Source organism: Danio aesculapii, chromosome 16 (assembly GCF_903798145.1).
Source record: "Danio aesculapii chromosome 16, fDanAes4.1, whole genome shotgun sequence".
Lineage (NCBI taxonomy): Eukaryota > Metazoa > Chordata > Actinopteri > Cypriniformes > Danionidae > Danio > Danio aesculapii.
In genome coordinates, this window is record NC_079450.1 from 35,224,701 (window position 1) to 35,244,081 (window position 19,381).

The window sequence follows — 19,381 nt, forward strand, 5'->3', positions numbered from 1 at the left end:
TCTTTTAAACTTGACAAAGGGGTCCTGAAGAGTCCACAAAAATACGTTTTCTGCATTTTTAAAAAGAAATGTTAAGCACAAAATCTTTAAAAATTATTTAAAAATTAAATTATTATTATTTTTTTTACCTACATTAGTTTAAATGTTTGCATCTGTTCTGTTAAATGAATTAAAACCATCTCCATTTGTTCTGGACTTGCCCTCAATTGACAAATTTCTGGTCCAGTGTTTTTGGTACACTTAATGAAACTATTAACATAAATGTAGACCCTAACCCCTTGACAGCCCTTTTTGGCATTTCAGAGAGAGTCAACCTGACTGTTGCGTCTCACCAGGTTATTGCTTTTTCTACTCTTTTAGCTAGACGAGCCTTTCGTATCAAATGCAAACAGGTACTTCCTCTATCAGATGACATGTGGATCAGAGAAATCTTTAGCTGCATAAAACTTGAGAAGTTAAGATGTTTACTTGCAGGATTTCTCAAATCTTTTTACAAGACCTGGAATCCTGTTTTAGACTATATCAAAGGCTTAACCTGTTCAGTGGATATGCTCCAATACACAGTAAGTAACTGGAAAGAGGAAATATTGACTCCTCAACGCAAACTTGAAAGAAATAATTTTTTATTTTTTTTTATTTTTTACTCTTTTATTGTAAACTTGCTCAATTATTATTAAAATAAAATAATATATATTTAAATTTTTATTTCACTTTTTTTGTTATTTTATTTATATTTTTTCTCTCAGAGGATATCTTTGTTTATATCTAATACATTTTATTTATTTTATTTTGAGGGGATAGTGGGGAAAATAAGAAATATTTGTTTCCTATGTTATATTGTATACTACAATGTAAGGTCTTGTTGAACATCAATAAAAATGTAAAAAAAGAATTAAGAAAATCAAGTTGTGATTTTTTAGACCATTGATACTCTCAGAAATAATGGTGCAAAATCTGTCACTGGGGAGGTACCTTTTTACAAGGTACATTTTTGAATACATTTTTGGTCATTTGAATGTTTTACTGGTCCTTAAAAGGTCCATATCAATACCTAAAAAGTAGAAATGTGTACCTCACAGTAACTTAAAGGTCCAAAAGTCAACCTTAAAAGTACAAAAGTGAATCTTAAAGGAACAAAAGTCTACCCCAAAGATACTAATGTCCACCAGTATGGTACAAAAGGGTACCTTTTGAAAAGGTACCACCCCAGTGACAGATTTTGCACCTTTATTTCTGAGAGTGTATTGTATTGAAGTCAAGGCTAGTTTCCATGAATATTAAGCAGCACAACGGTTTTCCACAATAACCATAATAAATTATTCTTATTCATATAAAAAAATATATTTTTGAAATATGTAACATTCATTGAACAATAAAACAATACCTGCTGAAAATTATTCATTGCCTTGAAACTGAATATTACAGTTTTTGTTTTAACATATGTGATTATATACATTTCTGAATAAAATATTAAATAGCACTTAAATAAAATGTTTAAAATAACATTGTTATTATGTGTTTTTAATTGTGTACAATAACTAAACTTGGAGAAAATAACTATGTTTAAGACATCCAAATGTGTAATGGTATGTAAGAAACAACAAAAAATCATTCAAAATTCAATTGATTTATATTCATATATCAGCGTCAGTGCAGTTATGATTTGCCTTATTGCATTTGTATAATTGTTGCATTTGCACTGTCTGGCATTCAGAGAGAATAATGCCACCAGATGCTCAGTTCTGAGTAGCAGTTCAATTAAGCTTAGCTTTGTTTTTAGGCTGATCACAGTGCACCGAAAACCTGAAAACAAAAGCTAATCAGGGGGTCTTGGGCGTCTCTGTTGTCCTCTGTTCTGATTAGGTATTAAGGTTTGTAAATGACTTCAGATTACAGGGTAGACTCATGAGATTACACCATGAAAAATACAACAAATGTTAATGTTGTTTTGATTTGACCTTACCATGTTCAGTGTTAAGTTACCGACTGCATTGATTTCACAAAAACTATTCATAAAGCCGAAACTGCCTTTTGTTTATCACATTCACAACTGTCATTCAGTATTGTGTAGCAATAAGACATGCGTCTGTCATTATTTATGACAAACAATAAGCATACACACCATCTGCGCCCTCTATTTCCCTTCACTCTAGAAGTAATATGACCTTTATGTTTTCATTAGAGTAGAAGGAGACCTCAGCTCGAGTCTTTTGGCATAAGTTTGATTATATGCCACTGAACCTTCCTACACTGCATACAAATGGAGTTTTGTTTCATCTGACAGACAGGCAGATTTGCGGTCACCTCTTTGACTTCCTTTGCAGTCTCAGCACTCTTTAAAATAATGAAAGATGCAAGAGAGCAGCTTACAAAATTGGAAATTTAGTCAAAGATGTTGAGTTAGCGTATGGAAGTAAAATGCTAACAGTGCTAACAACAACCTCAACTGAACTCTGCTGGACTGCTATAAGTTTTATGAAGAAAACTTCACAAACCAGGTCTTCGCTGTCTGGGATGTTTTCCCCTGAGGAGAACTGAGGGGAAAAGCTAACAGAACTTGATTCCTTGCCATTTGGATACTGTCTCTGGATGGTTAGCTAAAACAGACTGAAACACTCAGTTTAGAAGTCCATTAAAAAGGGACTCGTCCAGATCAAAAATCCCAGTGCTTCACATTCAGAGTTGGGCAAGTGATTTTTAAAATGTAATACATGATATATAGTATAGTTACTGTCATTTGAATGTGATTAACTACATTTACTGTCTCTGAAGGGTAATGCGTTACGTTTGTATTACTAAGATATATTCGCCAAAATTACCACAGAAGCTTTTGTTTAAGGGCATCTAATATGCAGGCCTGCTTGTTTGATTTTTAATAAACACTTAGTGAACATATGGAGAGTTTAGATGCAAAAACCTCTAAATGCTGTCTGAAATTTTCCTCTAAAATTAGATTTTTTTTAGGCTCCTGTGTGTGTGTTCAATAAAATCACTTTTAAGGCAAAGAATAAGTCCCTTTGCTGATCTTTAAAGTGAAAAATCTCAACATAAACAAAGGAGGCTGAGAAAAATTTTCATTTTTGATGGAAGTTTCAGACGGGTCTTGGAGGCTTTTGCATCTGGACTCTTCATATGTTCTCATTTATATAAAAATAAATACACATGAACACACCTTTAAATTACTCAAATACTTTAAAGCGTATAAGTGAGCAGATTTTCTAGGTTCATTCAAGGGTAAATGAGTTGGTTTATTAGAAAATTGTTCATTAAACAAAATGGCAACAGGGCCATAACTATGCAGTTCTGTGGACAATAGTTACACCCAAAATTGAAACGTATGTGAAATATATGGCGTGTAAATGTAGTATAAAATGACAAACTCTTATGAATCAGTATTAAAAAGCTGTAAAATGTTTTAATATGTATAGTAAAGGAACATTTTCTCCAGCCATTTCACAGACCACACCAAGCACCTGCTTTCAAAACAACTGCAGCTCTCCACACTCACATACAGTGAAACAGAGTTCCAATTTCATCTTTACATTTTGTGCAATAGTCTGGAATATTAAAGTTAATCCGATGTAATTTTACAGGTGTAATGTAAGTCATCATCAACCATTTGTATTGCTATTGCAGTTTTCTACATCTGGTATTACCGGTTTGAGTTTGAGCTAAAAGACATGAATATTCCCATTCCTCAACAGTAATATCTACTTGAAGTTTAACACTAGTTTAAAAATATTAGAACAACATTTTTAAGATAACAGAAAAGACACTTTTAAACTTGCCGAAAGTATCACACTATTGTTTTTTTATGTAAATTATCAAACATATATTTAAATTTGTTATAAAACGTATACTACAGTTGAAGTCAGAATTATTAACCCCCTTTGAATTTTTTTTCTTTTTTAAATATTTCCCAAATGATGTTTAACAGAGCAAGGAAATTTTCACAGTATGTCTGATAATATTTTTTCTTCTGGAGAAAGTCTTATTAGTTTTATTTCGGCTAGAATAAAAGCAGTTTTAAATTTTTAAACACCATTTTAAGGTCAAAATTATTAGCCCCTTTAAGCTATATATTTTCAATAGTCTATAGAACAAACCATCATTATACAATAACTTGCCTAATTACCCTAACCTGCCTAGTTAACCTAATTAACCTAGTTAAGCCTTTAAATTGAACTTTAAGCTGTATAGAAGCGTCTTGAAAAATATCTAGTCAAATATTATTTACTGTCATCATGGCAAAGATAAAATATTTCAGTTATTAGAAATGAGTTATTAAAACTATTATGTTTAGAAATGTGATGAAAAAATCTCTCTGTTAAACAGAAATTGAGGAAAAAAAATAAACAGATGGGGTAATAATTCAGGGGGGCTAATAATTCTGACTTCAACTGTATATTTCAATATATGAAAATATTAAATTGAATTATTAAATTATTAAATATAAGAGATTAGAAATTATATAATTATCACACAATTATTAGTACAAAATCAACAGTTATGTTATGCATAAATAAAAAACTGACAGTTAACAAAAGCCTGGGAAGAAAAATGCCAGAAAATGTGGGCCAAGTTGCCAAATGCAAACAATAAAAAAGCTGTAAAAAGTAGCATCTTAATTTAAACTTACAGATCCCGCGTTTGACCTGATGTAGATGTTATGATGTTATCATTGACTGTAAAAGATGTTATGTTGATGAAGCACATGACGCATTTCTGCAAGTAGGCTTGACTTAAGATGAATTCTATTGGTCCACTTGAAATGTACAGTGGACCAATCACGGTGCGTTTTGTTGAGACGTTCAAAAAACATTTCTGACAGATACGAAAGGAGAAGGCCGTAATCGGGTGAGTTGTTTATTTTATATCAAACTAAAGCGATGTTTTTTGCGGCTAATCCGAGTTTACCCACGGTTTCTGTAATTTAGTTGTAACCGGCGTCTCGGAGACTCGACTGGGGGAGACATTCGTCGTTTGCTAAAGGGCGGATTCCGCCGAACTACCACCGAAGAAGCGCGTGCTGTCCTTCTTCGGCGCTTCTCGCTCACTCGCACTCTGTGTTCAACGTTTAAGCGCGACCGAGCACCCACAGCGGCGGCACTTTGAAAACATTACTGACACTATACCCGTGACTGTAATGTAGAGAATATATTTATAGCATATTTTTGTTGTTCAGTGAGAGACGGTTGTGTTTCATAGCAGCTAGCACAGCAGGCCAGCTGAGGCCGCTCGTTGAGGTTGTTGGCTAACCGGTGTTAGCATGTTAGCTACTCTGTGCAGCGACTGAGTGGCGCTGTGATCTTTCTGTACTCCAGATCCCCCAACTCAACGCAGATTTGGTGGAAAAGAAGAACACACAGAGTTTATTAAGCCATATAGATTAAATAATTTTGCTACTGACATAGTTGAACTAGTAAAGTACTGTTATTGTGATTAAAGTTCCTGTCAAGATAAAGAGATATGTCAGTGGTTTATTACAGTGTATTATGTCCAGAACCGGAACCGTTATTTACATTATCGACAATGATTGTCAAAGCATTGATGAGTTGAATTAGAAAACAAAATAATGAAACTTCTTGTGATAAGTGATGCATAAAATAAGGAAAAGTGTCAAATGTTTAAAACGTTTGATGACTATTCTTACCTTTTGTCTTTAATGTCCAGGCAGTCATAACTTATTTTATGCGATTACTATTCTAAAGTTTTGTTGTTGTTTTTTACAACATAAAATATATTTTTAGTAATAATAAATAATGCATTAACTAATCTATAAAGTAATAAATGTATATAAAAATAAAAATACACACTAAATATTTCTTAAATGTATAGCATTATTGCTAAGTCAGTTTAAATTAAAGCTGTTATCATTGTTTATGATTTATAATAATGTAGAAGCAATAGAAAAAAAGCAAATAGAGGTATCAAATAAACCGTAATATTGCATTGCAAAATCATAATATATTTAGTGTGTGTGTGTGTGTGTGTATATATATATATATATATATATATATATATATATATATATATATATATATATATATATATGGAGAGTTTAGATGCAAAAATCTCTTAAATGCCATCTGAAATTTTGTCCTAAAATTAGCATTTTTCTCAGCCTCCTATGTTTATGTTCAAGTATTTCACTTTAAAGGCAATGAAAAGAACTTATTCATCACTATAAAAGTAAAATTGCTGTGCCTACATATGAGAGTCTGAGAAAAATGGCAATTTTAGAAGAAAATATCAAACAGCATTTAGAGTTTTTTGCATCTAAACTCTTCATACACACACACACACACACACACACACACACACATATATATATATATATATATATATATATATATATATATATATATATATATATATATATATATATATTAGGCAATTTTCAGGGATGTAAACAAAAACAATGGTCTCAGCGTTCTTGTTTTACATTTTTAATTTCTATAGCATTTGAGAATCTAAAAAGAGCCACAAATTGATAAATAATGTTATGATAGCTGTTTTAACGTGAAGTTATGATTGAATTGCCTCTTGTTGCAGTTACAAAATAGTTTGATGACAAGCAGGAAATGTTCATGGGCCAATGACATGACCACATTGAAATGGCCTATATACACTAACTCATTATGGTCATTTTGAATGAAAATTGAGTGTTTTCTTTTTTTCGTCTTCTTGATTTGTTGTTAGAATAATGCAGAATTTGGTAAAAGAAAGAAAGAATAAGTAAAGGACCTTTAGAGAATACAAAACCAAAGGTTAATTTTGTAATGGTGTTTGTGGTAAGAAATGACACAACTTGCGAATCGAAAATGTCATTTTCAGTGCTATTCTCAAGAAGTGGTTAACAGGCCATACATTAATTCAAACAACTTTATAAATTTAGATGAGTTGTACAATAAAAATGTGCTTAAATATAATACATTCACTTTGAAACTAATTATTTCGGTCATTTCTGACCACCACACAAGCAGCAACAGAAAGTAGACCATAACAATGTGGTCATGTCATTGGCCCATGAACATTTCCTGCTTGTTATCAAACTATTTCATAACTGTAATGAGGCAATTTAATCATATCTTTATGTTAAAACAGCTATCATAACATTATTTATCAAAATGTGTCTCTTTTTGGATTCTAGAAAGCTTTAGAAATTAAAAATGTAAAACAGGAAATAGGCTGGGACCGTTGTTGTTGTTTTCATCCCTCAAAATGGTCTATATAGTTGGTTCAGCTGTGAACACTATAGTTTGCATTGAAAACACAACAGCAGCCAATAGGAAAAAAACCATAAGGAGGCTAATAATATTGACCTTAGCTTTTTTTATTCCAGCAAAGCTACAGTATAAGAAATTCTCCAGGAGAAAAATATAACTACTGTGGAAATATAGGAAAACATCACTTGGGAAGTAATTGAAAAAGAATAAACATTTCACAGGAGGGCTAATTAAAAAAATGTTTTCTTTTACAGAAAAAGAGATTTAAATTTTGATTTAGTTGCGATTTACATGCATTTAAATGAAGTTGATATATAAACTCATATTTAAGCTTGTAATTTACAGTCTTTTGTGCTGTCTTGATCGATTATGCAGAGTGAAACTAATGAGTGTGGCTTTGTTTTGCCACAGTTTGCACGTCATGTCGTGCTCAGCCCCCTCACGTTAACACTGCTAACACGCTGTAAGGACATTTCACTTGCCATCTGCCATGAATATCTGCTATTTCACACTCATCCTGGTCTCTTCTTTAAATCATTCCAGTTCATGCTCTTCTTGTCTGTCGCCTCATGCAGACCAAATCAACCCCCAAAAACATTTCTCAACACTTCTGTGCTTTCATACTTTTTCTTCTTACTTTTGAACTTTCATTAGACATTAGGTTCTAAACAGTTGTGCTCATTTAAAGACACATTTTAACATACATTTTAAGTTTTTATTATACTTTAAAGTAAAACGTATTCCTGTGATGGCAAAGCTGATTTTTCATAAATACAGGCCACTTACTTACTGGGTACACCTGTCCAACAGCTCGTTAGCGCAAAAATCTCATCAGCCAATCACATGGCCGCAACTCAGTGCATTTAGGCATGTAGACATGGTCAAGACTATCTGCTGCAGTTCAAACCGAGCATCAGAATGAGGAAGAAAGAGGATTTAAGTGACTTTGAACGTGTGGCGTGGTTGTTGGTGCCAGATGGGCTGGTCTGAGTGTTTCAGAAACTGCTGATCTACTGAGATTTTCACGCACAACCATCCATAGGGTTTACAGAGAATGGACAAAAAAAGGAGATATCCAGTGAGGGGCAGTTCTGTGGGCGCAAATGCCTTGTTAATGCCGGAGGTCAGAGGAGAATGTCCAGACTGGTTCAAGCTGATAGAAAGGCAACAGTGACTCAAATAACCACTTGTTACAATCAAGGTATGCAGAAGAGCATCTCTGAATGCACAACATGTCAAACCTTGAGGCAGATAGGCTGCAGCAGCAGAAGACCACACCGGGTGCCACTCCTGTCAGCTAAGAACAGGAAACTGAAGCTACAATTGGCACAGGCTCACCAAAATTGGACAATAGAAGATTGGATAATCGTTGCCTGGTGTTATGAGTCTTATTTTCTGCTGTGACATTCAGATGGTAGGGTCAGAATTTGGCATCAACAACATGAAAGCATGGATCCATCCTGCCTTGTAATAAAAGTTCGGGCTGCTGGTGGTGTAATGGTGTAGGGGATTAATTTCTTGGCACTGTAAGGCCCATCTATTTTCCTATGACGGAACTAACAGCATGGGTGAAGGTTAAATGCATGTAAGCCTTTTAGCACATGTGAAAAGAAATATTTTTATTCATTAAGATTTATTTTAATTTGTTTCCAACTCCGAATTTTAATCTGACTCCAATTTATAATAATTTTAGATTCATCTAATTCATGCTGATCACCTTATAGGTTGTGATTTGGTCTAATTTAGAATGATTAACCTAATAAATCCTTATTCTCAAGTAATGGTTCATCATTTACCCGAAGTCGCTTAGAGTCAGTATGCTGGCCAGTTACATCTGCTCACGGACACAACCTCGCCAGTTCCGATTCTTAGCCGATAAGCTAATTTCCTTTAAATAATAATAGGCCGCCCCATGCTTGCACATATTTAAAGAAAAGTTTAATTTAGCTTAGTCAAAGAATATAACTGAAAGCTACTTCCTTTAAGCAATAATTGGCCGCCCCATGCTTGCCCATATTTAAAGGAAGTTGTATTTAGCCCCCTAATTTATATTATACTAAGTCAGTGATTGTCAGAAATCATCAGGTCTCTAATGCTGTGCCCATGCTCCATCCATTGATCCTGAATGTATGACAAATCCTGGTCGTAAGCTGCGGAAACATCAGCCTAAACAATCTACTAGATTTAAATGATTTCAGGAGATATTAGAGTTAAACAAGAATTTTACATTTATTTGTCAGGCAAAGATTTTCTATTCCAATTCACATAATTAAACAAAATAAGCCAATCAAGATTGTACAACATCAATTATTCGAAGATACATTTAAGTTAGAGATTAATACCTGACCGTGTAGAAATACATTGCAGCATATAAGTCCTGATGCAGAGCTCAGAGACTCACAAACTGCAATGGGGTATCCTGCCTACAGAATCCCACAGACACTTCTGCACCCTTTGCCTAAATACTCAAATCGTCATAAATTCAAGACAATAAAAGCGTCACCAAGCCTCTTGCCTGGTCATGAGTTGATACAAAGACCATTTTCCCTGGAGTGGAGCATCTGGCAAAGATCTTATCAAAGAAATTAAGACCACTTTACCAATCACACAGAGACATTTAAAATGACACTAAGCATGACAAGTTAAAATTCACAAATACTGCAAATATACATCTTATATCAGTTCACCATAGAAGCTTGAAATCTGGTCATTCCTGAGTAACCTTTTTAATGACCCAGGCCGTATAACTGGGGAGGGTAAGAGGGCCTGAGGATAGGTGATGTGTCAACTGTCCAGATGGCTTTCTCGAGATCCTCTCTGAAGATTATAAAGTTTATTGTTTTACAGCCTGTTAGTTCTCGTGGTCTGATCTTTAGAGAATTTCACAGCAGTTTTCAGACAGTAAACTCCAGGATAAAGAGGGGGGCTCAGGATGCATGATCGAGACAACCCGAACAACTGGTTTCTTAGCTGATCTTCTTCTCAGATTAGAAAGTTTATTGTTTTAGTGCTTGACCATTCTCGTGGTCTTGTCTCGTGTGGAGCTCAATAACCGTTTTCAGGGTTTAATATTATAGAGAGATATAGCCATCCTTACAGATTTCCTCCCCTGGTCCCTTGGAGCAATTCTGAGCAGTCTCTCAAGGGGCCACAAGATCATAGTTTTGGATGGCTTTGGCGAGCGTTGGTGTTGATTGTAGAAACAATGTCATCACCTGAAATCACAACATTAAAAGCAGCTTCAACATTAATATGGAGTTATATCGCTGAACCCCACAGTCTTTTTAGTTGTAGGCATGCTGTGTTGAGCTTGGGCTCAAGTGGCTGCTCAGGCATTTTTGCCATCCGCTTCGTTGTATTTGTGTCCATCTGTGGTGGTATTCAGTCTATAGGATGACAAAGTTCAGTGCATTGATCAAACAAGTTGCAAATCTCATTGCACTTTGAGAAACATTCATGTGCATTAGATCCTCCCCAGGTCATTACCAGTTCCACTGGAAAGACCTTTGTCAGCGTCAGACATAAGGTGAGTTTCACAGGGCAGTTCATATATTTACAGGTTAAGGACCAACGTCACTGATGATGCTCCACTTTATGTGAGACAGCTGAATGACCATGCAATAGTTGAATATCAATGAGCTTTGCATCACTGTAGAATGGGTAAACACAAAACACAATAACCATGTTCAAAGTGTGAGAGGTAAATAAGGTCTTAATAAGTCCTAAATTTAGTGCTAGTAAATTCCCAGATGCTTCACTTCCATGATGAATGACAGTATGGTATTTAAAAATATTTGATAAGAGTAATTTAAAGGAAAGGTGCAAAAGCCAATATAACCAGTATTTTTACCAGTGGTATGCATAATAAAAAATATAACATCAATAAGAAAAATACACAATTTCACAATTACAATCATAAAATTGTCTATATAAATGGTTCAATTGAAAAAAACATTAATGCAGACCAAAGGTTTGACTAAATCAACAAGAGAATGAAAATTCAAACAAAGTAAGATTTACAATCTTCAGGTTATTTTTTCTCATTCTTTGTGTATCTGATGTACAGGCTAAAGTCACATTCAACAATGCAGGTTTAATTTAGAATTTTTTTTTAATTGCTAGTGCCTGCATTTTTAGATTTTAGTTGTTCTTATCATTTTTGAGTTTTCAAAAGTCACTGTTGGAAAATAGTGGGCCCTACTACTTTGCAACAGGGCTAATGAATAAACATGAATGAACTGAACATCTAAATAGACTAGTAGTCTCATTTAGATTTTGCTAATTAGTTCGTTATGTGACTGTAGCCATGCATAAGTCTTCTGTACATTACTATATCAATACACAGCAATTTGAAAAACCACAAAGTTGCAAAATTGTTTACCACAATTGATATTTAAGTAATATTTCCACATTGTCCTATATGTATGAAGTAAATAATGTATGATAGATTTGAATGATGTAAATAATTTTAACCTGGATAGTCGACATATACCAGTTAAAAATACTGAGGTTGCAATAATGAATGTATGTTGTGTGTGTTTGTGTGCATGAGATGGGTAAGGTTTAGTTATAATTTGTGTTACAAAATTTAGATCCAGTGCTACACTGGGAGGCCATGTAGACAGGCAGTGTTAGTGTATTTATTGGGTGTGATTGGCCTCTTTAAGTACCTTTATAACCCATCTTATGTCAAACTGTGTGTCCTGTCTGAATACAGGCAGGTTTGGGCAGACGCCAACCTGAATGGTAAAATATGCAGAGAGAAAAAACACAGTTTTATCTGAGCCTTTACACAAATTATATTAAAATAGATAGTACTACTTTAATTTCCTATTTATGGTCTTAGCTAGACATGTTTTATAATTGGCATCAACTTACATACAATTAGAATTTAATTTGTGTTGGTTTACAAAGACATCTTATTATCATAATCATGTTTTTGCAAAGCAAAAGGTCAGATCAACTGAGCATTGATGGTCAAATTTGAGCATATCCTTTTAAATTTCTTTAGCTTTTGAACTTTCAGTCTGCCATAACGTGAGTTTTATGTGTGTGAAGATTTGAAATGTTCTCTGTGTGGCAGTGTTTCAGCTGAGGCTATGTGTTTGTGTAAACATGCTCGCAACAAAGGGTGGAAGTTTTACGACAGTGTGTAAAATTTAGTCCTGTGGTAACAGGGAGCCAGGATGGAATTTGAGCATGAGATGTGACTGTGATCTGGCTCAAAATACTTCCAAATCAATGTTTTTTAAGGAGCATGATAAAATGCAATGTTTAAGGCTGAATCCTGTAAGAAAGCATTTCCATAGTTACTGCAGTTATTACACTGGAGCCACAAGGCAATTCTATACTCCTGTTTGTAGTTTAAACTACAGCTATATTGAGGATAGCAGAGTTTACCACTTTTAGGAGATGAGACTCATCCAACATATAAACACAAGTACCTTAAAATTAATGAATTTCAGCATACAGTTAATTCCTTATTTATACATGACATGCGGTCTAGAATGCATCTGTGGCTTCTAAAACATCAGACCTGAGTGTTTTTACACCTACAGTACATTAAGAAAATCATGTTTTAAGGAATTACTCAGTCTATGTGTACTTGTAGTATCACACAATACCATTGTGTTCTGTGGAAATGAAAATGTGTATAACACAAATATAACAAATTTGGAAATGCAAACAGGATCAGCAATTGTTAACTTTTATTGCCATTGCTACAGCGTTGTTTTTCACTGAGAGTATTTTCATTCCAATCAGATCGATTAGTTTAGTTGATAATTTTCGGGCATGTCAATTTCTCTCATCACAGATTTTTGCATTATTAGAAGATAAAGAAATTCCTTCTTATTAATTTGATTATTTTTCCTTTCCGTTTCCTCTCTTAGCTACTTACTGTTTTCCATCTTTAACTATCTGCTGACTTCTTTTTAATGTTTTAACATTAAGAAAGATCCTCATTTTCTTGCTACATGCATTTACTCTCATTTTCACACCTGCTTTGTCCATTTTACACACTTCAATTTTCTTTTCCTTCCTAAATCATGCTGAATCTTAATGAGATTGGACGCCATTATTGGCTGTGATAATATACAATATCATAATGTTTTTACGATATAAATCATATTACCTTAACATAGTATACATTTTAAAATCATTTTATTACTGGTCTCTGGAGTGGCTGTTTAGTAATTTGTCTAGAATGACTGATTATCATCTTATTGATCTTTTGGAATGTCACCTTTTGATTTGGCTCTGGGCTACGGTTGTTCTTACACGTTCACTATCAATGCAGGATCAAGTCACACTGGAAACCAGTCGTAAACTTTATTGCCTGGACATTTAGTGAATTGCAAGCACATCTCCAAGTCAATCATTGCTCGGTTTAAAGAATTTTGTGGGTTAGTCACAATTTTCTTATTTTGAGCTTAGTTGTTATTAGGTGAGCTTTCTTTTGTAACTCTTTTTTCATATGTTAATGTTTGAAAGTTTGGCACGTAAGGGCAAATGCAGAATACACATCTTGTAGATGTATGATCTTATCATGTCCAGTGTGGGGTGTAATTAGTTACTAAGTAAATAGTCACTGCAATTTAAAATTACCTTTTCGCAAAGAATTAAGTGAGAGATTATTTCTCATTCTTAGGTAGCTTAATTACAGTGACTTATAATGTACTTGCCTTAACTGCTATATAGAAATTCAATGGTTCTATATAACTCAATTCCGATAAGTAAGGTGATATCATCTCAAACAATGAAATGTGAATTTATGAAATATAGTGTCATTTATTTGAAACATATTGTCTTTTTCTCAAAACAATACAAAAAATTCCTGATTGTTTATTTTCTATTGCCCATGCAATTTATGTGGAATTTTAGTCTTTAGTCAAGTAATTAAATTACTTATCAAGTAACCAAGTTACTTTTCAGGCAAAGCCATTGGAAACATAAATTAACTACAACTTTAGTGATGTAATTAATAATTTGTTTCTTTTGTCTTTAAAGTAACACTCCCAACACTGACCATGTCCTTATCTGCCTTACAGCTTTGAACCTCATAATAGTGTAATAATTTAACTATTTAGACAGAGTCTTAAACAGCATTTAAAAAACTATTTTCAGTGTTTTTATATATCTCTTGGAAGACTTTCATTACATTTAATACAAAGATTACAATAAGAATTTCCAATTAATCTAATTACAAATTTCAAAATTCTTGAAATATAAATGCTGCTTGTTTGCAGTGTTGCAAAGTTATTGTAACATGCGCAATAAGCAACCCTTAGTGGAAACAGTTATATTCAGAATTTAGATTTTCATTTGCCGCTCTCTGTTAAGTACCAGAATAAAATTTGGATGATGTTATTCCATCTTAAAATTTAACCTCTTGAAGAGATTTTGAGAATTTTGGGTTTAGAGTTTTCATTCTTCTCCCACTCTGCTGCTATTATGTCCCTGACGAACAATGTGGTTTTGTCTAATTCTTAAGCCCAACCAGATTTTTACGGTCTCTGGTCTATCCTTTTTGAGTATTCCGACTCATTCTACAAAATGTGTCTATATAAGATGCATTTATCTTTCCCTCAACACTTTAAAAAGCAAAATAATTGACTTACCTCAACAGTTGGAAGAAGAAGAGAAACTCGAACCTCTTTTTTCGGAGCATTTCTTTTGAATCTTGCGCTGAAAGACATCACTCGTCTGAAACTTTATGGGAGATCACGTCGGGGTCACCAATTGTAAGGCCCATCTATTTTCCTATGACGGAACTAACAGCATGGGTGAAGGTTAAATGCATGTAAGCCTTTTAGCACATGTGAAAAGAAATATTTTTATTCATTAAGATTTATTTTAATTTGTTTCCAACTCCGAATTTTAATCTGACTCCAATTTATAATAATTTTAGATTCATCTAATTCATGCTGATCACCTTATAGGTTGTGATTTGGTCTAATTTAGAATGATTAACCTAATAAATCCTTATTCTCAAGTAATGGTTCATCATTTACCCGAAGTCGCTTAGAGTCAGTATGCTGGCCAGTTACATCTGCTCACGGACACAACCTCGCCAGTTCCGATTCTTAGCCGATAAGCTAATTTCCTTTAAATAATAATAGGCCGCCCCATGCTTGCACATATTTAAAGAAAAGTTTAATTTAGCTTAGTCAAAGAATATAACTGAAAGCTACTTCCTTTAAGCAATAATTGGCCGCCCCATGCTTGCCCATATTTAAAGGAAGTTGTATTTAGCCCCCTAATTTATATTATACTAAGTCAGTGATTGTCAGAAATCATCAGGTCTCTAATGCTGTGCCCATGCTCCATCCATTGATCCTGAATGTATGACAAATCCTGGTCGTAAGCTGCGGAAACATCAGCCTAAACAATCTACTAGATTTAAATGATTTCAGGAGATATTAGAGTTAAACAAGAATTTTACATTTATTTGTCAGGCAAAGATTTTCTATTCCAATTCACATAATTAAACAAAATAAGCCAATCAAGATTGTACAACATCAATTATTCGAAGATACATTTAAGTTAGAGATTAATACCTGACCGTGTAGAAATACATTGCAGCATATAAGTCCTGATGCAGAGCTCAGAGACTCACAAACTGCAATGGGGTATCCTGCCTACAGAATCCCACAGACACTTCTGCACCCTTTGCCTAAATACTCAAATCGTCATAAATTCAAGACAATAAAAGCGTCACCAAGCCTCTTGCCTGGTCATGAGTTGATACAAAGACCATTTTCCCTGGAGTGGAGCATCTGGCAAAGATCTTATCAAAGAAATTAAGACCACTTTACCAATCACACAGAGACATTTAAAATGACACTAAGCATGACAAGTTAAAATTCACAAATACTGCAAATATACATCTTATATCAGTTCACCATAGAAGCTTGAAATCTGGTCATTCCTGAGTAACCTTTTTAATGACCCAGGCCGTATAACTGGGGAGGGTAAGAGGGCCTGAGGATAGGTGATGTGTCAACTGTCCAGATGGCTTTCTCGAGATCCTCTCTGAAGATTATAAAGTTTATTGTTTTACAGCCTGTTATATATAGCAGTAAATAAGTAGAAAAACGAAGTACTAAACCTCTAATGTAATATATATATATACACACACACACATTTTGTTTATTCATTCGTTTTTCTTCAGCTTAGTTCCTTTATTCATTAGGGGTTGCCACAGCGGAATGAACCACCAACTTATCCTTTTGCACAGCGGATGCCCTGCCAGCTGCAACCCAGTGCTGGGAAACACCCATACATTTACACACATACAATTTAGTTTATTCAATTCATCTAAAGTGCATGTTTTTGGAAACTGGAGCACCCGGAGAAAACCCACTTGAACACGGGGAGAACATGCAAACTCCACACAGAAATCCCAACTGACCCAACCGGGACTCGAACCAGCGACCTTCTTGCTCTGAGGTGACAGTGCTAACCACTGAGCCATGTGTTGCCCTGTAATGTGTATATATATTGTTTTTTTTTTCACTAAATTGGCAATTAGCTTTAGTGTGTGCGTATGTGTGTATGAGAGAGTGTATGGGTGTTTTCCATCATGGTGTTGGTTTGTGTCCAGAAAGGCATACACTGTGTAAAATATTTGCCAGAGAAGTTGGCTGTTCATTCCGCTGTGGTGACCCTTGATAAATCGGAGAAGCGAAAGGAAAATGAATGAATAAAATGTTCACAGCATTATTTAAGTCTTTATATGTGCAAATATATAGTTGCCTTTTTTTTGAATAAGGGTCTCTCAGACCAAGATGCTCATATTTGGGGTCCATGACATCTAAATGATTGATATCTCCTGATTTAGAAAAAAGTAATGCTGTATGGACAGTAGAGGGCGCTGTTATTGAAGTGGAAGCTGTTAATGCTTCCTCTTTGTGTGTTTTGTTATTGTATTGTAACACATTTACTTAAACACGTTTTTCTGTTTGTGTGTGTGTGTGTGAAGCAGCCATGGAGTCCTCTTCAGTGTATATGTGTTTTCCCTGTTATCGGGAGTTTCCTACACTGGAGGAAGTGCTTGCACATCAGATGACCTGCACTGCAGAGAACCCACAACTCCTGCCCAATGAGACGCCAGTCGAAGCAGCAGCAGCTGCCGTCGGCCTGCCACAGGTAAACAACCCTCCCCACCCCCCCAAAAAATTCTCAATGACTTATTAGCCTTTTGAAAAATGGTGACATCAGAAATGATTTCTAAGTTCACCATGTCCTTGTAATAGCTGTGTAATAGCCATGTAAGTATACACATTTGTGTCCTGATATAGCACAACACACTGACGCACACACGTTTATTTGACTATCTAAAAAGGGGCATTGCATAGACTTGTGTTGTTTTTATATACTGATAGTTATACATTTTAAACCTGCACCGATCCTCAACGCCAACAACTTTCAACTTTATTTTATACAACTTTTACTTTTGAGGAAGTTCCCAAAGTCAGGATTTGGAGATTTGTCAGGATTCGCTAACTTTTGGAAACAAAAGTATCACCAAACAATGGTTAAGTAGGGAGACACGCATGCACACGCACACATTCTTGCACACACACACACACACACACACACACACACACACACACACACACACACACACACTCATGCTCACACACACACACACTTGCTTGCACATACACACACATACATGCACACACATATACACATGCATGCGCACATCAATACACAGACACACACACATTCATGCACACACAAACATATGCATAAACACACCACACACACATTAATGCGCACACACATACAAACACACACACACACACACACATGCATGCCCATATCAATACACATTCATGCACACACGCACACACACACAAACAAACAAACATATATATATATATATACACACACACACAGACACACACACATACCTGCATACATGCATCTCACACACACACACACACACATTCATGTACACACACACACACACACACACCACACATGCATGCACACATCAATACACATTCATGCACGCACACACAAACAAACATATACATTCATGCAATCACACACACACACACACCACACATGCATGCACACATCAATACACATTCATGCACGCACACACAAACAAACATATACATACATACAATCACACACACACACACACACACCACACATGCATGCACACATCAATACACATTCATGCACGCACACACAAACAAACATATACATTCATGCACACACACATACAAATTCATGTTCAAACCCCCACACACACGTACCTGCATACATGCATCACACACACGCACGCACGCACGCACGCACGCACACACACACACACTTGCAAACACCACACACACACTCATGTACACAGACACACACCACACACACACACACACACACCACACATGCATGCACACATCAATACACATTCATGCACGCACACACAAACAAACATACACATTCATGCAATCACACACACGTACCTGCATACATGCATCTCACACACACACACACACACATACACACACACACACACACACACACACACACACACCCTGAGCTCATCCAAAATGGAATGTTTCTGCTAAAGCTCAATGGCCTCTCTCTCTTTGTCTTCATGTGGTAGATTTGTCAAATTTCTTTTCATTATAAAAGTCTTTCCTCTTTGTTGTTAGTCGGCGTTATCAGGAAATGGCGTGCATTAACATGTGCCTCCTGAAAGCCTGTGAGAAATGTAATCTGTTTTATTCCTCTAATACCCCTTGAACTCATAACTATAATTATCCAAAACAGACTAGAATTTTGAAGAGCAGCTTCCAGTAATCCTGAATGCTGAACTCAAATGCGAAAGGATCATTTTGTAAACGGATGTATTTATTTTATTTTTTTTGCGCAACTCCTAATTTGCCTCTTCACTACGGGGGGCAGAAATTAGGCACTCCAGATTCTGTTTTTACGCTCTGATGTGCATTTACTTTTGTTCTAGTTGTTATTATAGCAGTGCAGTTTCAATTAGCCGCTCTCTTCAAGCTGTTTATTAGCCACAGCTAAAAAAAATAATAGTTTCTGTCTCTACTCTTTTGCTCCTTTTTTTAAGTAGGAAATCAGGAGAGAAATTGTGCTTTTTTTTAGTTTTCTATTGTCATAAATGAGGCCTC

At 35.0% G+C, this 19,381-nt stretch overlaps 1 protein-coding gene across 3 annotated transcripts in view; it reads left to right on the forward strand.

Annotated features, from left to right (window-relative positions):
• Window positions 1-4,788: 4,788 nt before the first annotated feature.
• Window positions 4,789-19,381, forward strand: part of znf574 (zinc finger protein 574) — a 62,174-nt gene continuing 47,581 nt past the window's right edge. For 2 of the 3 annotated variants that reach the window (XM_056474941.1, XM_056474943.1), the window contains exons 1-2: window positions 4,789-4,857; window positions 17,215-17,378. In XM_056474941.1, coding sequence (XP_056330916.1) covers window positions 17,217-17,378 — 162 coding nt within the window. In that variant the 5' untranslated portion in view covers window positions 4,789-4,857; window positions 17,215-17,216. Of the gene's footprint in view, window positions 4,858-17,211; window positions 17,379-19,381 lie in introns of all 3 variants that reach the window. The other variant, XM_056474942.1, reaches the window with a different exon arrangement.